General features: G+C 37.0%; 1 protein-coding gene and 1 pseudogene across 1 annotated transcript in view; one reads left to right on the top strand and one right to left on the bottom strand.

Moving 5' to 3' along the window:
* The window catches only part of STK31 (serine/threonine kinase 31), a 135558-nt gene that overhangs the window by 2186 nt on the left and 109887 nt on the right, over positions 1-23485 (top strand). The window contains exons 2-7 of the mRNA XM_017872233.1: positions 405-451; positions 541-593; positions 6025-6123; positions 15778-15780; positions 15812-15853; positions 17584-17742. Of these exons, the coding sequence (XP_017727722.1) occupies positions 405-451; positions 541-593; positions 6025-6123; positions 15778-15780; positions 15812-15853; positions 17584-17742 (403 nt within the window). The remainder of the gene's footprint in view (positions 1-404; positions 452-540; positions 594-6024; positions 6124-15777; positions 15781-15811; positions 15854-17583; positions 17743-23485) is intronic.
* Positions 9286-12818, bottom strand: LOC108529742 (protein-L-isoaspartate O-methyltransferase domain-containing protein 1-like; annotated as a pseudogene).

Raw genomic sequence — 23485 nt, forward strand, 5'->3', positions numbered from 1 at the left:
CCTCGTGATCCGCCCGTCTCGGCCTCCCAAAGTGCTGGGATTACAGGCTTGAGCCACCGCGCCTGGCCGGGAGGATATTTTCTAAAAAAGAATATGTACATTGTTTCAAAGTGTTGATTTATGCAAGTGATCAAAATGTATGAGTTCAGTATAAATTTGTAAAAGTTTGGCTAAAGAGATAATTTTAAGGATAGTGATTAAATATTATAAAATTGCATATACTACAAAATACTCAAAAGAGTTATTGAAGGAAATACTGAGTTCATTTTTAATATAGAGTTTGAATTTTGATACTGCATTTAGGACAAAACATTTGTAAGAATTGAACATGATGTAGTTCAGTCTTCTTTCATTATTAATGGATGGATTATTATAATCTAATTTAAGGTATCGAATTGTTCTAGTTTTTCAGGAATTGTCCAAATGGATGAAGATACGCATTATGATAAAGGTACTGACACTAAAAATTATTTTGGGGTGTTAAGAGCTAGATGATACTGATTAATTTCTAATTTCCTTTGTATTGTGATTTGATTTTAGTGGAAGATGTGGTTGGAAGTCACATAGAAGATGCAGTAACGTTTTGGGCCCAGGTAAATAGCAAACTGGTTAATATTCCCCCTCATCTCCCCCAGTCCAGTTCCTCCTCAACAAAAACAAAAATAAAACCCAGGAATAAATATATTTATTATTCTCATTGCCTAACATTTATTGAATTATTTGTCACCAGGCATTATTAGAAGACAAATTTCGACAGCTGTGAAGTTACTTGACACATGAATATTATGCGCATAATACACCAAGTTTAAAAAATTGGCAAGATTGTGATTTCAGAATTCTACTCAATTGTAGGCTGCTTTAGCTGGAGTCTGAGAGCCTGTTGTATTTGTGAAGTTATAGCCCCATCTAGGGGTCTTTTATAAGATTGTTTCTTGAAGGAGGATAAGTTTTAAAAATCTTGGTCTTTTTTTCTAATGGCTTAAATTTGAGATATGGTATTTTTCCTTATTATAAAATTGGAAGCATGAATGAAACATTTCTGATTTTCTGTTGGGAGGCTGTCGGTTGGGTAAGGTTACTCAGTTTTAAATAAAAAGCAAGCACTAAAGGGCTGTGTTCCACAATTTAAGAAGGTGAATTCCTGTAATGCACAGATTGACCTGCTAATTTTTGGTTTTGTAAACTATACGTGGTATGGAAGGGAAAGATACTACATTTCTCTGTACTCCCTACAGCATGGGAACTCCTTTTGGTGGGGGATGAGGTGAACTCGTAATGTGGGAAATAGGAGACTGTGAGAAGAAAGTTCTAGAAGAATATGATTAACCCAGAGTTCTTAAATATACAGTCATGCATCACTTAAAGACTGGGATACATACAGAGAAACGCATCATTAGGCAACTTTTTTGCTGTATGAACATCGTAGAATGTACTTAGAGAAACCTTGATGATATAGCCTACTACATACCTAGGCCATGTAGTGTACCTGTACCCCATGTTACTGTACTGAATGCTGCAGACAGTTGTAATACAATGGTAAGTCTTTATGTATCTAAATATAAAGGTACAGTAAAAATATTTTATAAAAGATTGAAAAATGGTACACCTGTATAGGGCACTTACCATGAACTGAGCTTGCAGGATTAGAAATTGCTTTGGGTGAGTCATTGAGTGAGTAGTGAGGAATGTGAAGTCCTGGGACATTACTGTACACTACTTTATACTTTATAAATACCATACACTTAGGCTACACTGAATTTATAAAAATATTTTTCTTCAATAAACCTTAGCTTACTGTAACTTTTAATAAACTTTTGACTCATTTGTGATAACACAGCTTAAAACAAACATTGTAGAGCTGTGCAAAAATATTCTTTATGTCCTTATTCTAAAACTTTTTTTCTTTTTTTAAGAAACTTAATTTTTTTTACTTTAAAACTTTTGGCTAAAACGAAGACACAAGATCATCAATATCACTGTCTTTCACCTCCACTTCTTGTCCTTCTAGAAGGTCTTCAGAGTCAGTAATGTGCATGGAGCTGTCATATTCTGTGATAATAATGCCCTTTTGGAATATCTTCAGAAGGACTTGAGGTGGCTGTACAATTAACTTTTTAAAATGGGTAGGAGGAGTACACTAAAATAAAATAGTAAAAAAAATATACACACACACCGATGACATAGTTGTTTATTTTCATTACCAAGTATTATGTACTGTACATAATTGTATGTGCTGTGCTTTTGTAAGACTGGGGCACAGTAGGTTTACACCAGCATCACCACAAATATGTGAGTAATCCATTGCTCTATGATGTTACGATGGCTAGGACTACACTAGGCAATAGGAATTTTTCAGCTTCATTATAATCTTATGGGACTACTGCAGTGTATGTGGTTCATTCTTGACCAAAATGTCACTATGTGGGGCATGCCTGCATGTAATAAAACATTGTAGAAGGGTGATGTTATAGAAAACTTGGGGCAAATTCGTGTGTCTGCTTATGCACATGTATTTGGCAAATTTGTTTCTGCTTATGCATATTCTCTAAAGGTTGCTCACACGTTCTGGTTCCATGCCCATTGTCTCTGTATTAGTGACAGCTGCATCACTCTCAACAGTGTCCCAGGTTGGATGATAAATGATATTTAAGCTTATTGTATAGAAACATCATTTGTCAGTGTAAAAAGATTTTCTAGACTAGTGTTGTCTAGTAGAAATATATGAGCCACGAAAGTAATTTTAAAACATTTTTGGCAGCCACATTGAAGAAACTAAAATAGCAGGTGATATTTTAATAAATACATTTTATTTAACTCAATATATCCAAAATATTGTTTCAAAATATAATTGGCATGGAAATGTAAGGATATTTCCTTTTTAATATTGTCTTTGAAATCCAGTGTGTGTATTAGACTTAGAGCATATCTACTTAGACTAGCCACGTTTTAAGTGGGTATTGGCTGTTGTATTCAGTAGTGCAGCTCTAGACTTTGATTTCAGTTTACTTTATTTGTGACGATGTCGATTGAATTTGGAGCAAATTCAAGAGTCAGCAAATATTTTTTCTGTGAAGGATCAGATGATGAGTAGTTTACCATTTTTAGGCCATACAGTTTCTTTTGCAGCTATTCAACTCTGCCAACATAGTGCATAGCAGCCATAGACAAAATGTGAATGAGTATGTGTAGCTGTGATGCAGTGAACTTTATTTACTAAAACAGGTGGCTGTAATTTGCCAACCTCTGAGTTAAACCATGAAGTTGAGACGCTTGCAGAAGAACAAAACAGGAAACATGCACGTGAAAAGATTAAACATTAAAACTACTGACGGTGTATAAATGAATGCAGTGGTTTTTTCAGGAAGCAAATTGGCAAATTTGGTTGGGGTTAGGGTGGGATGTAGACATAGAGAAGACTAGAGATTTGGAAATATGGGTAGGCAGATTAGGATGAAAATCTGCTCACATATATTCTCCATTTTTTTGCCCTGTGGGCTTCTGCCTTATAAACCACTTATAAGCAAACACTTCAGATTGGATGGTGGCAGCTGAAGGAATCTAAAGTATTTGACTCCACCTGTTTCTTTGAAAGAAAGAGCTTCTGGTCAGGCATGGTGGCTCAGGCCTGTAATCTCAACACTCTGGGAGACCTATGTGAGAGGATCGCCTGAGCCCAGGAGTTTGAGACCAACCTTGGCAACATAGTGACATCTTGTCGCTCCAAAAAAAAAAAAAAAAAAATTAGCCGGGCATGGTGCATGCCTGTGTTCCCAGCTGTGTGGGAGGCTGAGGGTGGGAGGATTGCTTGGGCCCAGGAGATGGAGACTGCAGTGAGCTGAGATTGTGCCAAACAAACAAAAAAAGAGCTCCTATTTGTTTTAGTCTGTATAGTGAAAAAAATATATGGAATATTTTGATTCTAGGGGTTTGTTCACAAAGGTTGCCTCTGTTGTTTCTCAGGCTCAGTTTAAATTCAATTCCTCTTCTATGCTGAGACTTTGATATTCATCATGATGTTCTTTGAACTGCTCTTTCAGAGTTTTTTTTTCAGTCATCACGGATAATCATGTTCTTTCTAGCATTGAATATTTCGTTGGTATATTTCTTTAGAACACATACATATATTTAACATTTTATTTTGAAGAAACTTTGACTTACAGGAATGTTGCAAAATTAGTACAGAGGCTACACCCAGCTTCTCTTTTTTTTTTGAGACGGAGTCTTGCTCTGTTGCCCAGGCTGGAGTGCAGTGGTGCGATCTCCACTCACTGCAAGCTCCGCTTCCCAGGTTCACACCATTCTCCTGCCTCAGCCTCCCGTGTAGCTGGGACTACAGGCGCCCGCCACCGCGCCCGGCTAATTTTTTAAAATGTATTTTTAGTAGAGACAGGGTTTCACCATGTTAGCCAGGATGGTCTCGATCTCCTGACCTCGTGATCTGCCCGTCTCGGCCTCCCAAAGTGCTGGGATTACAGGCGTGAGCCACCGCGCCCGGCCAAACCCAGCTTCTCTTAATGCTAATGTGTTATATAACCACAGTGCAATGATCAAAAGCAGGAAATTAACATTAGTACAATGCTGTTAACTAAACTATAGCCCTTATTTAAATTTTGGCAGTTTTTTGTATTTTTGTGTTCCAGGATCCAATATGGAATCCCAAATTGTATTTAGTTGTGTATCCTTCGTTTCCTTTAACCTCTGAATGTTCCTTAATTTTTCCTTGTATTTCAAGACTTTTGACACTTTTGATGAATATTAGTTATTTTGTAGAGTATCCTTTAATTTGGGTTTGTTTGATGATTTCTTATAAATAGATTAGCAAAAGTTCCACAGAAGTGATATTGTAGTCCTCTTAGTACACCATATTGGGGTTTCATGATGTGATATACCTTCTTATTGATGATAACCTTGATTCACTTGGGTATGGTGGCAATTTCCAGGTTTTTTCACTGTAAAGTTACTCTTTTTTCTTTTGTAATTAATAAATGTTTTAGGAGACTTATTGAGGCTGTCTAATCCAGTTTCTCTTCAACTTTTCACCCACGAATTTTGTTGTTTATTGCTCTAGTGCTTGCCTAATGATGATTTTCTATTCCCCTCATTCCTTCCACATCTATTAATTGGAATTCTTCTATAAGGAAGAGCTGTCTCTTCTCTGCCATTTATTTATTCAATTAGTTATATTAATATAAACTCATGGATATTTATTCCATGGGTTGTAATCTTATGCTATCATTATTTATTTTGTTGTTTAAATTATTCAGCCTTGGCCATTGGAACAAAGTTCACCAAAGAACAGAAATTGATACTTGTCCTTAAACATGTCCTATTCTTTTTTTGAGCACTTTTTTGTTTTTTTTTTTTTCGAGACAGGGTCTCTGTCACCAAGGCTGGAGTGCAGTGGTGTGATCATGGCTCACTGCAGTCTCGAACTTCTGGGCTCAAGCAATCCTCCCACCTCATCTTCCTGTATAGTTGGGACTATAGGCGCACACTACCATGCCCGGTTAATTTTTTGTATTTTTTTTTTTTTTGTAGAAACAGGGTTTCACCATGTTGCCAAGCTGGTCTCAAACTCCCCGGCTCAAAAGTGGTCCTCCCACCTCGGCCCTCCAAAGTGCTGGGATTACAGGTGTGAGCCATCACAACCAGTTTTTAAAAAATTTTTTATTTTTAGCGTTTTTTTACTTTCTGACACTATCAAATGTTCCAGGATCATCTTTTATTTCCCAGTTTGAGCTCTGTGATCAAATAGATCTTTAAGGAATCCTTTCCATACAATTTAATTATATTTGGTATCTTGTTTGAATTCTGCCTAATTTGAACTCATTGGGAAGTAAACTTTTTATATGGCCTAGTCTCATTTCTTATAAATAACTCATTTAAATTATGAAAAAATACAGACATAAGAACTTGATTTAATTTCTAATGGCCTAAAATCTTTTATCATGCTTAGAACCCTCAAGTGTATAACACTATAAAATAGTATTTTACTGTATCTTACACTATATCTGATCTTTCTAGAGTATCAGTAGAAATAAGGATATCATGAAGATTGGTTGCTCACTGTCTGAAGTTTGTCCCCAGGCCAGTTCAGTTTTGGGGAATCTTGACCCAAAGAAGGTGAGCCATATTCTTGAATGTAATTATTTCATTCCTCCTGTCAGCTTTCCTATGTGTTAGATATTTAGTTTTTGGAATTTTTGGTATATTTGAAATGGAGAGGCTGGTTTTTAGAATTTGTATAAACTAGTGTTATGGTAAATTTATTAATTCAAAAATACTTATGAACTGAATATTACTCAGTCTTGAAAGGAAATTTGATGTAAGCTACAACATGGATGCATCTTCAGGACATTAGCTAAATAAAATAACCCAGTCACAAAAGGACAAATACTGTTATGGTTCTACTTACATGAAGACTTTGAGTAGTCAAAATCATAAAGAGACAGAAAAAATGAATGGTAGTTACCAGGGACTGGGGGAAGATTGGGATGGGGAGTTGTTGATTAATGGGTGTAGAGTTTCAGTTTTACAAGATGAAAAGAGCTATGGAGATGGATGATGAATGGTGGCGAAGGTTGCAAAACAGTGTGAAAGTACGTAATGCCACTGAACTGTAACTTAACATGGGTCAAGATAGGTCCATTTAGTTACTGTATGTTTCTACAGTTAAAAATGGAAAATAGAATAAAACCACCTTTCTAGCCAAAAAACAATAAGTGAAGATAAAGTATGTACGTCTGGCCGTGTACCTGGCACTGTGTTGAGCATTAGTGTGCAGTGCGTGAAACCAAAATAGATTCCTTGCCTTTGACTTTGATTCACAAAAAATTTGTAAGATGCATCTCCATGCAGAACAATTTGGCTTATCTTTTTTCTTTTTTTATGAGGTATAACTTGTATACAGTAGGTATATATATCTCAAGATCTTAGTATATAGCTTGGTGTTTTATACATATGTCACTGTATCCATGTAACAACCATCCGATCAACATTATGGTTCATCTTTCGAAATTCTTCAGGCCTTCTAGTCAATTCCTGTAAGTCAGTAGGTTTCTTCCAGTAGAGTAATAACATCTTGCTTTACTGTATCCCATAGATTCAGTGTCTGTCTTAATCATGCAGTATGTAGCTTTATGTATTGGCTTCTTTTGTTCACCATTAATTTCTGAGATTCATTTATATTGTTGTATGTATTTAGTGGTATGGTAGTCTGTTCTTTTTAGCTATTGTAGTATTCATTGCTATACTATAACACACTTTATTGATCTGTTCTCCTTGATGGGCAATTTGGATTTTTTTTTGCAGTTTTTATACTCTGAATGAAATGCTAATGAATCCTTATTAAATCTTTGTGGATGTATTGACTTTCTTTTGCACATATATTAGAGTAGCGTTGCTAAATCATAGGGTAGGCAATATTTTCTGCCAAAGTAGATACTGCCAACGCTTTACAAAGTGTTGAACCAATTTAATCCTTATCGCATTTATGAGAGTTGTGTTCCTTCATGTCCTCACAGCCCCTGCATTGCTAGTGTCTGAGGTTGTGTTTTAATATTTTTTATTAGCCTTTGCAAGGGGCTTTTGAAGTTCTTTCAATCTTTTTCCCATTTTAAATTAGGTTATTGTCGCTTGATTGATTTGTAGGCCATTTTGTATGTTTTTTCACTTATTTTTATTTCTATTTCTACCCTCTTAAGTCGTGATAAAAGTCACAACTGCTAAAATGGAATGATTTTAAAAATAAAGAATATTTCAATGACAAAAGGTATGGCAGTGATCATGAAAATCTTACTGTACACTTTGCCAAGGCCAAAGAAGGAAAGACAATATGAAAAAGCCAATCTTCAAATATATCCTCAACAAAAACTCCCTCCTAAATAGTAAAATCAGCATTTAAGAATATGTGTCTTTACACATCTAAACAGCAGCTCCAACCAAAAAATAGCGAGGGGAATAGGTCAGATGATAACTCTCTCCAAGATTTCCAGATACAAACATGTGGTCACCAGGAATTCAAGATTAAACTTCTAAAGCAACATTTAACTCAAAATAAAATGAACATTTCTGACAGATGACAACAGTAGCATAAAACTGATTTTTTCCTTTCCTAGCTAGAAATGAGATGGGGCATTTTGGTAATCATCTAAGAATAACTGTAGAAATACTCCCAATTCTACCACCCCACCCACTGGTATAAAACAAATACCTTCCATGAAAGTGTTTTTCACATTACTAAAATATCCTCACTTACTTGGGACAGTTTCATGCTTAGATGAGTACAAACATTGTTTTTAGATGTGTGGAATGATTGGAGCTGAGATTTTTGAAACAATATCTGAATCTTAGCAGAGATATAATAATCTTTTCACTATACATTGATTGGGCTTCCTTAACCAAATCTGAACAACTACTGTAGTAACAATGCTTGTGGTAGTCCCTGATACTCTCAAATTTTTTCCCTTTAAGAAAAGTATAATCCATGTAACACTAGTAAATATGTTACATTGTACACCTTCTTAACAAAGAATGACTGTTTTCAGGCCTTACTAGGAAAACAAAGAAACAATGGCAGTTACTGACTGTTTTTATCACTGATAAGCTACAGTAAAGCTCAAATGATGGATGGTTTACGTGTGTGATATTAAGTACAAAATGAAAACCATTATAATTTTACCAAAAGAAACACGAAAAATATGAGAGGAAGTGAAATGAACATGGCGTGGATCCCAAAGATTACAATATGATTCGGAACAGGATTTTCAAAACAAACAATTTCTGTGAATATTTCTTATACTAGAAAGATCCAAAGCAAATCTAGGCAAGCTTAGCCCTACCTTGCCAAAGATAAATACTCAGATAAGTTAGAAGTTCCATTTGCTAAAGTGCATCTGCTGATCAGATCTACCCTGCTACTTAGAGCCAGCCAGGAAGGTGGCCATCACTCATGCTCATTCCCTCTTTCTGTGTCTTATCAAGAGTCACACATAACAATTTTTTTTTCAAACCAAATGCTTTATACAGTGAACTACAGAAAAAACAATTCTAAATATACTTTAAAATGCTAGAAAGTTAAGATAACCTCATTTAAAAAAATNAATGATCATGAAAATCTACTGTACACTTTGCCAAGGCCAAAGAAGGAAAGACAATATGAAAAGCCAATCTTCAAATATATCCTCAACAAAAACTCCCTCCTAAATAGAAAAATCATCGTTTAAGATTATGTGTCTTTACACATCTAAACAGCGGCTCCGACCAAAAAAAAGCGAGGGGAATAGGTCAGATGATAACTCTCTCCAAGGTTTCCAGATACCTTTTTCTTCCTCCTTGTTCTTCCATTTTTTTCATCCTCCTCTCTGTCTAGAGACTGAGGAATAAGTTGATTACCCACAAATATGTACGTATTAATTATCTGTTTAACTCTCTTTTTTTTTCCTTTTTGGTGGAGCCCTTTGAGGAATCCCATTGGCCTGCATCTCATCATTTATGCAATTTCTAAATGTGCGTCGAATGTAAATACAAGCCAAGTCTTGTAGATTCCTGACAGCACAGTGAGGGAGTCCCACAGAATCTGGTTTGCCATTATCATTCTTACTTGGTTGCACAAGTGGAGCAAATGACAAAACAAGGATATTTTTCCTTTCCCAAGTGTTTTGTCCAGTTCTGTGTTAACGGATCCTCTCTAGGCGTGACTAATATGCCTCCAACTTATAGTAATATTTTCATGGTCTTTCTGGACTCCAGCTCCACAGTAAATTCCTTCATACTGATGACTGTCAGATGCTATCTGGAGGCAATTACTGACGACAAATGCAGGTTCACAGAACTCAAACCTCAGCAGTGGTTTTCTTTATAGGTGCGTGTTGGAATATCTTCATCTTGAGATGGACAGATGATTTCGCTTACAGTGGGGGCTTGCCAACTTGCACGTATAATTCTTTTGATAAGCTGCTAGGAGATCAGAGTGACCTAGCCTTGCCCTATAACTTCCCTCTTAGATGGATAGTCTAGGTCTAGGAGCTGATTATCAAAGCTATCACTATTTTTGATGAAGCTCTCCAGGTTTTCCTTGGCATATTTCACCACATCTGGATGAGGCCCAATCCCATGGTTTATTCCGAAAGGATCTGTGGTGCAGCGGTTGGTCTGGCCCACTGCAANGTTGTAAGGCAGGCCTGGTGGTGACAAAATCTCTCAGCATTTGTTTGTCTGTAAAGGATTTTATTTCTCCTTCACTTAGGAATCTTAGTTTGGCTGGACATGAAATTCTGGGTTGAAAATTCTTTTCTTTAAGAATGTTGAATATTGGCCCCCCACTCTCTTCTGGCTTGTAGAGTTTCTGCCGAGAGATCTGCTGTTAGTCTGATGGGCTTCCCTTTGTGGGTAACCCGACCTCTCTCTGGCTGCCCTTAACATTTTTTCCTTTATTTCAGCGTTGGTCAGTCTGGCAATTACGTGTCTTGGAGTTGCTCCTCTGGAGGTGTATCTTTGTGGCGTTCTCTGTATTTCCTGAATTTGTATATTGGCCTGCCTCGCTAGGTTGGGGAAGTTCTCCTGGATAATATCCCGAAGAGTGTTTTCCAACTTGGTTCTGTTCTCCCTGTCACTTTCAGGTACACCAATCAGATATAGATTTGGTCTTTTCACATAGTCCTATATTTCTTGGAGACTTTGTTCGTTTCTTTTTAGTCTTTTTTTCTCTAAACTTCTCTTCTTGCTTCATTTCATTCATTTGATCTTCAATCACTGATACCCTTTCTTCCACTTGATCAAATCAGCTACTGAAGCTTGTGCATGTGTCACGTACTTCTCATGTCATGGTTTTCAGCTCCATCAGGTCATTTAAAGACTTCTCTACACTGTTTATTCTAGTTAGCCATTCATCTTTTTTCAAAGTTTTTAGCTTCTTTGTGATGGGTTTGAACATCCTCCTTTAGCTTGGAAAAGTTTGTTATTACCGATCATCTGAAGCCGTCTTCTCTCAACTCATCAAAGTCATTCTCCCTCCAGCTTTGTTCCATTGCTGGCGAGGAGCTGCGTTCCTTTGGAGGAGAAGAGGTGCTCTGCTTTTAGAATTTTCAGCTTTTCTGCTCTGGTTCCTCCCCATCTTTGTGGTTTTATCTACCTTTGGTCTTTGATGATGGTGATGTACAGATGGGGTTTTGATGTGGATGTCCTTTCTATTTGTTAGTTTTCCTTCTAACAGTCAGGACCCTCAGTTGCAGGTCTGTTGGAGTTTGCTGGAGGTCCACTCCAGACACTGTTTGCCGGGGTATCACCAGTGGAGGCTGCAGAACAGCAAATATTGCAGAAAGGCAGATGTTGCTGCCTGATCTTTCCTCTGGAAGCTTTGTCTCAGAGGGGCACCCAGCTGTATGAGGTGTCATTCAGCCCCTACTGGGAGGTGTCTCCCAGTTAGGCTACTCGGGGGTCAGGGACCCACTTGAGGAAGCAGCCTTATCTGTTCTCAGATCTCAAACTCTGTGCTGGAAGAATGCAGAAGTTTCTGCTGCCTTTTGTTCAGCTATGCCCTGCCCTCAGAGGTGGAGTCTACAGAGGCAGGCAGGCCTCCTTGAGCTGCAGTGGACCCCACACAGTTTGATCTCTCAGGCTGCTTTGTTTACCTACTCAAGCCTAAGCAATGGTGGGCGCCCCTACCCCAGCCTCGCTGTCGCCTTGCAGTTTGATCTCAGATTGCTGTGCTAGCAGTGAGTGAGGCTCTGTGGGCATGGGACCCTCCGAGCCAGGTGTGGGATATAATCTCATGGTGTGCCATTGGAAGAGCCCAGTGTTAGGGTGGGAGTGTCCCAAATTTCCAGGTACCATCTCCCATGGCTTCCCTTTCCTAGGAAAGGGAATTCCCCAACCTCTTGCACTTCCCGGGTGAGGCGATGCCCCGCCCTGCTCCGTGGGCTGCACCCTCTGTCTGACAAAGCCCCAGTGAGATGAACCTGGTACCTCAGTTGGAAATGCAGAAATCACCCGTCTTCTGCGTTGCTCATGCTGGGAGCTTCAGACTGGAGCTTTTCCTATTCGGCCATGTTGGAACCTCTCTTTCCTCTTTTCTTTATAAATCTTGAGTTTACTTTTATTTGCTGAAAAGAATCTAATACCAGTTCTCCCTTCTATATTAATGGAGAATGAACGTGCAGGTAAGTGTCTCTATATGATACCTTGACAGATTTCTTTCAGATGCTATGTCTATAAAAATTAGCCCATCTGAGATCCATCACTGGAGCCAATCCATTCCTCAATTTTAAAATATTTTTTATGGGGGTATTTACAGGTGTCAGCCACTGTACCTGACCAATGACTATGTTTAATATTGTTAAAAATTAAGACATACTTCATTTCTTGTATTGAATATAATATTAATTATATTATCAGAAATTTACACAAGCATCAGTAATAGGCATCTGATTTTAAGTGATTAATCAGCTACTTCTGATTGTTCATAAATGGATTATACTTTGTCAGTTTTCCTTAATGATCTAAATGGTTCTCTTCCTCTGCCACCATGTAGGAGGGTCATAGGCTGTGAATAGTGGAATTGTGGGAGGAGAGGATTGGGCCCAGGCACAATGAGAGTGAATATGTAGTTTTCCCTATGTCATGAGGACAGATAAGTCTATCTGGGATAGATGTGTATGTTTTGGTGGTTGTATTACACTAGCAGAGCCACGAACTCAGATTCTTCACATTGTTGAGTACCAGCTCTATTCTTGGACACATGTGTCCCTAGCCCTGCCTCACCTGATTTGCAATAAACCATTGCATTTCTGTCGCTTACCTTCTACCAAATTAGTAATCATATTGTGATGTTATTTCAAAGCCTTAATTAAAGTTGATTCAGTCTTTTGCAAGGATTGAAATTGGTTAGGACTGTTAATTGTCAGCTATTTTTGCTACTACCCCTATTTGCTTACCAGAAAATAAAGTAAGAGGGTTGGGAGAGAGTACCATACTATTACTGCTCTCTCTTGCCCTTTAGTTGTTGAATGTTAGCTGAAGAAACCAGAGTAAATTATGAATTGAATACACTAATCCTTTGTAGCATTTGAATTGTTACTTATTTGTTTGTCTGAATTTGTGTATACTGCATTGTTCTGGTGAATAGGTTTGGTGTTTAGGTTTCATAAAATAAATCTGTGGATTTGCCCTAGTTCAGAGTGATACATTGAAATTAATTTTATAATCTGTAACTTAAAGCAGTGTTCTTCAGCCATTTTTCTCATTATTCCCTCCTAAGAAGCATTTTTAGACTTGTTTTCTCCCTAATGGCCTAATGGGTCTTCTCCCCTTCAGATATTTTACTGCTATAGATATACAGTATATAATAACTATGTTATCAGTAGGGTTGAACCTTGGAGGGCTGTAGACCATTGTAATACATATTTTATTTTTATTTTTTTTGAGATGGAGTCTCGCTCTGTCGCCCAGACTGGAGTGCAGTGGCCGGATCTCAGCTCACTGCAAGCTCCGCCTCCCGCGTTCACGCCATTCTCCCGCCTCAGCCTCCCGAGTAGCTGGGACTACAGGCGCCCGCCACCACGCCCGGCTAGTTTTTTGTATTTTTTTAGTAGAGGTGGGGTTTCAGTTTCACCGTGTTAGCCAGGATGGTCTCGATCTCCTGACCTCGTGATCCGCCCGTCTCGGCCTCCCAAAGTGCTGGGATTACAGGCTTGAGCCACCGCGCCCGGCCGACCATTGTAATATTTAAGATTTCCAACTCTCCATAAGAACCACTTTTCTTCCCCTTAGGGATATTGCCCGAATTGAGACTGTATGATTTAAAGTGGTTAAGGCCAGGCATGGGGGCTCATGCCTGTAATCCCAGCACTTTGGGAGGCCAAGGCAGGAGGATTGGTTGAGGCCAGGAGTTCAAAACCAGTCTGGGTGACATAGTGAGACCCTGTTTCTCAAAAAAAAAAAGCTAGGTACGGTATGTGTGCTTGTAGCCCCAGATAGTTGGGAGGTTGAGGTGGAAGGATTGCGTGAACCCAGAAGTTTGAGGCTACAGTAAGCTATGATCATGCTGCTGCACTCCAGCCTGGACAACAGAGTAAAACCTTATCTCAAAAAAAGTAATTATCAGCCTGCAGTGATTTTTGTATCCTTCTCAATCCAATCATGTCTTACTTCATTTTTGTTACTGTGAAGGAATACCTGAGACTGGGTAATTTACAAAGAAAAGAGGTTTATTTGGCTCATTGTTTTGTACGCTGTAGAAAAAGCATAGCTCCAACAGAGTATAGTTGAGAGTTAGACTTAAGTGGCATGTATTTCGCATGTTTATGTTTTTAAAATATTATACCAGTTATGTCTTCAGACATTAAAATAGTATGATTTTAAGTGTATGCTTGTATCTTCTAAAGAAAAGTTTTTTTGCTTTTTGTACAATTCTAACAAGGGACTCAGTGTGCTTCCACAAATGGTAGAAGGTGAAGAGGAGCCAGTGTCTGTAGATTACATGGTGAGAGAGGAAGCAGAGGGAGGAAGAGGTGCCAGGCTCTTTTCAACAACTAGTTCTCTTAGGAACTATGAGTGAAAACTCATTCACTTCCACGAGAATGGCACCAAGCCATTTTTAGGGATCTGCCGCTACTATCCAAACACCTCCTACCAGGCCCCACCTCCAAGATTGGGAATCAGATTTTAACATGCGATTTGGTGGGTGATATCCAAATGATACCCATCTAAATCATAGACACCTTCAGGAGACATTTGACAGTGTTTGGAGACATTTTTGCTTGTCACAACTGGAAGTGGTGCTCCTGGCATCTAGTGTGTAGAGGTCAAAAGGGATGTTGGTAAACATTTTACAATGCACAGGGCAGAGGACAGCCCCACTCTGCCTCTAAACACAGACTCATCCAGTCCTAAATGCCAGTAGTGCTAAGGCTACTTTGAAGTTCGAGTAAATGAAAGCCAGCCTGGGCAACGTGGTGAGACCTTTCCTCTTAAAAAAAAAAAAAAAAAAAAAAAGCCCAGGCATGGTGGTGCATGCCCATGTTCCCAGCTACCCTGGGGACTGGGGTGGGAGGATCACCTGAGCTTTTGGGGAGGTCAAGTTAGCAGAGAGCCATGATTGCTCCACTGCACTCCAGGCCTAGTGACAGAATGAGACCCTGTCTCAAAAAAAAAAAAAGAAAAAAAAAGAGAAATGATTGAAAGTATGTAAATTTTCTTTATTTCTTTTATTAAACACCATTCAACTGAAATTAAAATAAGATTCAGTATTAAAATACTATTTTAATTAGTTTTATCTACTTAACTAGTACAATCTTCTTATAAATAAAGAAAAAGTATGAAACTTCTTGGTGGTACAAATGTGGATTCCATTATAGTTGAGAGTTAGATCTTATGTGCCATTACTTGGCATGTTTTATGTTAAAAAAATTGTAAACCAATTATCGCCTCAGACGTTACAATATATGATTATAAGTGTTTAGCTTGTGCCTAATTTTTTTTTTTTTTTTTTTTTTGGCTTTTAATACCCTCCCTCCTATTTTGGAGATGCAGAATGCATAATGAACTCTGAAGTCCAGAAGTATTTGAATCTTTGTTCTGCAGTTTACTAGTTTTATGATTCTTTGGGACATGCGTGGCATAAACAAAGTACCTGCCTCATGAGGATTGTAAGAATTAATATATTTAAAGTGCTTTACTGAGCTATAGGAAGAGCTTAAAATGCTAACCTTTTATCGGATTACTCAGTATGACTTTGTATCATTAAGATGCCAAGTAATTTTGCGTTTTTTTCTCTTGTAGATTTATGGTGGGATTGGGTTTCTGAGATAAGTGTTGGTACAGATGCAAGTACTGGAAAATCATCAGCGATGAAAAGGCAGGGAAATATAACTGTTCAGTTTTTTTTTGCTAAGAAATATTTATTGTTGGCTCCAAAATTGATGCTTATTACGCTTCTGTGCTTATGCATAGTAAAGTGATATCTGGTCAGTGATGGAAATCACGGAAGAAAATTATTGCTAAAAAACATGTTGTTTATAATCACCTCAGATTATTCAAGAATAATTATATAATATGTAGGTTATTTTTGGTGGCCTAGTCTTTTGTCTCAGTTCTTTTTTCGTTGAACGTGAGTCTTTCCTCGGTCACCCAGGTGGAGTGCAGTGGGTACGATCTTGGCTCACTGCAACCTCCTCTCCCAGGTTCAAGCTATTCTCCTGCCTCAGCCCTCCCAGTAGCTGGATTACAGGCACCCACCACACACTGGCTAATTTTTGTATTTGTAGTAGAGACGGGGTTTCACCATGTGATTGAGGGCTGGTTGATTTCGACCTCAGGTGATCCGTCCGCCTCACCTCCAAAGTCTGGGATTACAGGAGTGAGCCCAACTGTCCCACCTACCTCGATCTTAATAATTTATGTTGGTTCTTGCTAATAAGTAATTTTAAATGTTCTTTCTATTAAGCTTTATGAGTAGAGAAGAACATGTTGATCCTCCGAGTTAGGTATATCTTTATTTTTGATGTGATATTGTTAAATAAATTGATTTGCCACTGTTCTTGTGCCGGTTAATGTTGGTGAGTTTCTTTGTGTTAAGCTTTTTTTTTTTTTTTTTTTACATTGTGAGTTCTTGGAGGATTTTTAAGAGGATTTAGGGAGATAGAATTCTGAATAGCTGTTTGGTGACAGTTGCATATTGCAGGCTGTGTGAAAACACCTCTGTAGGATTTCCTTGAGTGTTTTTTCTACACCTGCTTTCTGTACTTAAATTATAATATGTATGTTTTATTGAACCTGGGAAAGCGATTAAGGATAAAAGAGAAAAAATTAAAATATGTGTATTTTATAAATATTTTCTTTGGTGTAATAAGATGCTAAGATGTAACAATTTGTTGATTAGTGTTCTGAATAGCTTGGTTTAAAAAAAATCGCATTTTTTGCTGTCATAGATAATGGTTTATTTTAGTGGAATGGAACTTTCTAATTGACCTTTCTCCTGTGATTTGACAACTGGAGATGATATTTTGCATTTGCTTTTCAGTTGGCTTTAATTTTTTAAATTAAAGGGCAACGTGATATTTGACCTTGAAATAACTATTTTCTTTTACTTTTAAATGGATGTAGAGCTGGAGGTAAGGGTGGTGAATCTGATTAGTTTACATGGTCTACCTGGAGTGAGTTTAATTGTATCAAAGGAAGTTTGATAACTTTGCCTTTCTTTTCAGATTTTATTCTTTCCAACTTGAAATTGAATTGAATGTTGGTTGATTTTAACATTAGGAGAAACAGGAGACGGCTGTAAGCTTCATAGGTTGATGCTTATTTAAAATATCAATTGTCTAAAAACAAAAAGCACCCTAATGAGAAATGGTACTGTTGGAATTTAACTAGTAGCAAGTAAAGAAATCACTGGAATTTCATGGACTGTGGATTTTTTTTTTATTTTGAAGATATTATTAGAGAGCTATTTCTGAATGTATTTTGTCATTTTGAGATAAGAATGCTATTTTGATATACAGGTCATTAACAGAGAGCAGCAAATTGGTGGTTTCTTTGGAAATATTTAATCTGGGGTCAGTATTAGTATTTGCCTCTTATTTTTTCCAGTGTCTGGTGCGGTACATTGACTATGGAAATATTGAAATTCTAAATCGATCTGATATAGTTGAAATTCCTTTGGAGCTGCAGTTTTCTAGTGTTGCCAAAAAGTATAAACTTTGGGGACTACACATTCCTTCTAATCAAGAAGTTACCCAGTTTGATCAGGCAAGTCATGGATTTTAAATATTTTTGCTAATGAAAGTAAAACTATGTGCTTGAAACAAAATGTAAGTATAATTAAATTTTACTTGAATATAAAAGTCTGTATAAATTAGTGAAAAATAGGAATTATAATTAGAAAGCAATTACATATTTATGCTCATTTTTGCTAGGTAAACATTGAACAGATAAGAATGACATATACATATGTAATATATATAAATAGTTTCTTCTGATGTTTAAAAGGATAGTTTTTTTTTTTTTTTTTTTGAGATAGAGTCTCACTTTGTTGCTCAGGCTGGAGTGTAGTAGCGCGATCTCGGCTCACTGCAACCTCTGCCTCCCAGGTTCAAGCAATTCTTCTGCCTCAGCCTTCTGAATAGCTAGATTACAGGCCTGTGCCACCATGGCCAGGTAATTTTTGTATTTTTGGTAGAGTCAGGGTTTTACCATGTTGTCCAGGCTGGTCTCGAACTCCTGACCTCAAGTGATCTGCCCACCTTGACCTCCCAAAGTGCTGGGATTACAAGCATGAGCCACTGCGGCTGGCCAAGGATAGTCTCTTATATGATGGAGAAAATAATGAATGCAATTATTTCTATAATTGTTTTAGGAAGGTATTTATTAAATAAAAGTGATCTTTACCTAGTCCTGGCCATAAATACCACAAATTTGAAATTAATCAGATTTTATCATTTTGGCAGAGGCTGATACTGTTTGATGTAATAATTGGTGGCAGATATTTTGCTCATGTGGATTCTAGTTTATATTCCTTTCCACTGAATTTTGGGTTGGTAACCTAATTCTGGAAGACATTCGATAATTTCAGGGGTAGTCTTACAGGAATCCTACCTCTTTTAAAATCTGTTGTACAATGATGATTCTTTTGGTAAATGGTAATGCTGGTGAGAGATACTACATTGCAAAGTAATCAGGTTTGTAATTCTTATAAAAGCAACTCAAGTAGCTCGTGTGGAAAACAATTTAATCATTGTACGCATTGTAAAGAAATTAATTAAAATTTAATTGAAATTAATTAAAATTGCCTCTTTATTTTCCTTTGAGAATCTTGTAGATGTGTTGGGTATAGTTTTGTATGCTGTGTAGTTGCTTACAAGAAACATTTCTGTACATAAAACTCAGGCTTTCGTAAACATGAAATACAGATATTGTAAAATTATACCCTAAGTTTCTGGCTTAAAATCTAAAGTTTGTTACTTTCTTCTTTAATATAAATGCTTTGACCAAGGTTGGGAGGCTTGTTTTGGATTTCTTTCTTGCCTAAAACTCTAAAATCTTGTTTACAGACCTTAGAATATTATCTGCTCTCACTTTATTTTACATATAGGGAAATTGTAGCCTAGAATAATTAAATGACTTCAAGTCATGAAGCTAATTAGGGAAGAGCTAGGCCTAGAACTCAAGTCTATTGTTCTTTTCATAGTAAGATGCAAACACACATGAATCAAGTGGGAAAAAGGTGGTCAGAAGGAATAAGGAGAGTTCATAGGCCAAAGTATTTTGGAAATTGTAGGACTTTGTAGAGGTGGTGGCCTAGAAATTTATGGGGCCAATATTGACTGACACCATGTTTGAGGTCAATATATGGCATCAAATCGGCAAGTGTCAGACATTCTAGATACTGTGCAATGTGTAGGACTCTTCTACACAAAAATGAAATGCTACATTTTACATAAATGTGAATTCCCAACAGATGGTCCCTATAAAAATGTATATACATATACACATATATTAATACATTTTGTGAGTCAATAACGTAGCTCTGCTGTAAAAGTAACGACACAGATATTTTTTATTAAAAAATGAATTTAATTTAATATTAAAATTTGCTAGGACTGACAACAATCATGATGTTAAGGTAAAGTTTTATTTTTAAGGCATAATCAAGATTTTATTAATCAACTTTTTGGAACGGGGCGACTCCGAATGCTACGCATCCACTCTATTCTGAAACTTTTCAATAGGCAAGCCGCACGGCTATATAGCCAGTAGGATACTGTCATCTTGTTATGTGATTCTTTGTATGAAAGATAAATGCACTCTTATTACTGGTGTTTATTTTTAAAACTAGTCACAAAAAAAAGTTAAATTTTATGAATGAATGAATAAACTGAAGCTGAGAATGTTTTTGTATGTTTCAAAGATTCTTTATAGATGATACTGTATATAAACATTTATATATATATTTTTTTGTTTTGTTTTGTTTTTCTAGGGGGATGAAGTCTCGCTCTGTCGCCCAGACTGGAGTGCAGTGGCATGATCTCAGCTCACTGCAACCTCCACCTCTTGGGTTCAAGCGTTTCTCCTGTCTCAGTCTCCTGATAGCTGGAATTACAGGTGCCTGCCACCATGCCTGGCTACTTTTTGTATTTTTAGTAGAGATGGGGTTTCACCATGTTGGCCAGGCTGGTCTTGAACTCCTGACCTCAAGTGATCCCCTCACCTGTGCTTCCCAAAGTGCTGGGATTACAGGCAGGAGCCACCCGGCTAAACATTTGCATTTGGATGCTTAGTTCAGTAAAAAGATCATTGATTAGAGTTAAGCTAATTGGCACAAAATATTTTCTGGAAAAAAAAGAACTATTCTTGAATAGCTCTGCTTAAAAAGCCCATGTTTAGTTATTAATTCTCAGTCCAGATTTCAACTCTAATCTTTTATATGCAGTCTTTGCTAATACCCATTTACCTGGTCCTCTGTGGTGTTTTAGTCACTCCGTATATAAAGCCTATAAAGTTGTAATTTTTTCCTCCTCTACAAGCCTAGTGAGTTTGTAGAGATAAGTATTCACTTTTCTATGTCTAATTTCTCTGCCGGGTAGGTGTTAGATGAGCATCAGTTTATCTAGCATTTGAATAAATACATGAACAGTAGGGATTCAGTAACAACACAAATGCCTCCCTCCTTCCCCTTTTCCAGAAGGTGTCCTGGGCACTGAAATTCCTTCACATTTTTAACTAACACTTTCACGCTATGCTACGGCACAGTCGGAATCGATACTCAGAATGGTAGTTCGCTGAAGATCAAGAATATTACATTACTGTTCCTACATGCCTGACTTTAAAAATTACATGTAGAGTAAGGGAATGAGAGCTAGAGCTTGGAATTTGTGTTTAACAATTTAAATACCTTTTAGCTTGTTTTCTAATATATATAAGCAAAATTCAGAGGAATAAAGTAGAAAGCAAATGATCCTTTCTTGTTTCTGAATGAAGCATACCAGTTTAGAAAACAGAATGAAATATATTTCTAAAAAGTGACATTAATCTTTTTTAATGATTGAAAGCCTTATGTTCTAAACCAATGACCAGATTTATTTTAAAAAGTTAAGTTTTGCCAAGTGCAGTGGCTCATGCCTGTAAAGCCCAGCACTTTGGGAGGCTGAGGTGGGTGGATGGCTTGAGTCCAGGAGTTTGAGACCAGCCTGGGCAACATGGCAAAACCCTGTCTGTACAAAAAATACAAAAAAATTAGCTGGGCATGGTGGTGCATGCCTGTAATCCCAGCTACTCGGGAGACTGAGGTGGGAGGATTGCTTGAGCTTGAGGGGTCAAGGCTGTGAAACCCTGTCTCAAAAAAAAAAAAATTAAATGAAAGTTTTATACCTTTTAAATACCTAAATATATTTTTTAAGTGCAGATATATATCTCCAGCTCATAAGGGTTAGTGGAAAATATATTTCTTATGATAAAATCAAATGTTTATATGTAATATATATAAAACATACATATTTTGGTAAAGTATAGTATTAAAACACCCATGTATCATATACTCTGTCGTTCTTTTTGTTAGTTGGAACTGAGGAAGACTCATTTCAAGTTCAGAGTTCTGTGTTTATGATTATATATGATTCAGAGAGAATCTGTTTGAACAACTTCATACTAATTGTGATTGGTGATTGTAAGTAAAATGAATTTGAATTCAGAGAGAAATCTAAAATTAGATTTCTGCATAAAAATTCTATGCGAGGAGTAATGGACCTTTAGAACATTCAGCTTTAGGTAATTGAAACTTTTGTAGAAAATAGCTTATTTCCATTTGAATTCACATATTGCCCAGAGACAGGGTTCCTTGAAATATTAATAATTCCACATAAACCAGCAATAATTTTCAAAGACTTCCTAGGGGCATAAGTTGTTCTTGAATTTTTAGATAGACTTTTGATAATAAGAGCTGAAACCAAGGGTTTTTGTGTGAAAGAGGTTAAGTGGAAAACTATATCTAATTGATTAAAATCCTAACATATATTTCAGTTATTTACATTTTGAGGTTGTTAACTTTGCCTGCTTGATCCCATTTGATTGGTGATAATTTCTGGATCTCATTTGTTATTTATATTGATATTATTGGTGAATTCAAGCCTCTTGATATAATGTGTGTATTTCTGAATTTTATGCCTTGAAAAATTTATAAAACCCGTGCTTTTGTTAACCTAAAGTATTTTCTTATTTTGTTCTGTGGATTTAAAAAATTATTTTTTCACCTAGGCACAGGGTGTGTGCCTGTAATCACAGCTATTCAGGAGGCCGAAGTGAGAGGATTGCTTGGGCCCAGGAGTTGAAGACCAGCTTGAGCTAACATAGCAAGACCCCATCTACAAAATTATTTTTTTTCTTTTTTTTTGGGTAGTGATAGTTGGTGACTCTTGAGCATATGTAGTTTGAGTCTCCCTCTCTGCCCCTTCATTTGCATCCTTCTAGGCCCAGGTATCCTTAACCTGGTGTTAAAATAAATGTGTCGGCCGGGCATAGTGGCTCATGCCTGTAATCTCAGCACTTTGGGAGGCCGAGGCGGAGGGATCTCGAGGTCAGGAGATTGAGACCATCCTGGCTAACACGATGAAACCCCGTCTGTACTACAAAATACAAAAAACTAGCTGGTCATGGTGGAGGGTGCCTGTAGAGCTGAGATCACGCCACTGCACTCCAGCCTAGGTGACAAAGCCAGACTCCGTCTCAAAAGATAAAAAATAAAAAATAAAAATGTGTCCCAATGAAATAATTCTTTTTTGTAATTGTATGTATTTCATGCATTTAAAAACATGAAAAAAAGTCCAAAGATTTCACCTGACTGATAAAGGAGCCCCATGGCCACAAAAAGGTTAAGAATTCCTACACAGGTCTCACTTTTACCTTCTATACTACTGTGTAGTTAAAAAAGAAAGTAGTTCTTAAAAATATTATTTAGTTTCTTGGACCTTGACTTCCCCACACCCCTATTTCTTTTAAAATGTGGCTGGTTTGTATTTGGTGGTTTTTAGTGTGTTTTTTACACTCTTGTTTCTCTGGTTATTATAGGTATGATGTCCTATTTGATTTGCTTTGTTTGCATAAACGATATTGTTTTCATATTTTAGAGTGGGAATGTAGCTAAAATACAGCTCCACCTTCTAAGAGAGATACGTTTCATCAGATGATGTCCCTATTTCAAGGAAGTTGCGAAGCAGTAAATTTGAGCAGTACCTACCCATTTTGTGTTTTAAATTTATGCTTTATATATTCTGAAAAAGAATACTTACTTTTAATTTCCTTTATAGTATGCACAGGGTGAAAATCAGGAAAATAACCTAGAGAAATTTGGGAAGAGTAGTTAAGATTGTGTCAAAGTAATTTTAGTAATTACAATTTTATGGAAGAGTAGATAAGTTCTTATTAAAATTAAGTTTCAATATGTTCCAATCCCAGATATGTTTTAGGTATATCTTTGCTTAGTTCTGTTGATGGATATTCA

This window comes from Rhinopithecus bieti, unplaced genomic scaffold, assembly GCF_001698545.2.
Source record: "Rhinopithecus bieti isolate Rb0 unplaced genomic scaffold, ASM169854v2 scaffold_6710, whole genome shotgun sequence".
NCBI lineage: Eukaryota > Metazoa > Chordata > Mammalia > Primates > Cercopithecidae > Rhinopithecus > Rhinopithecus bieti.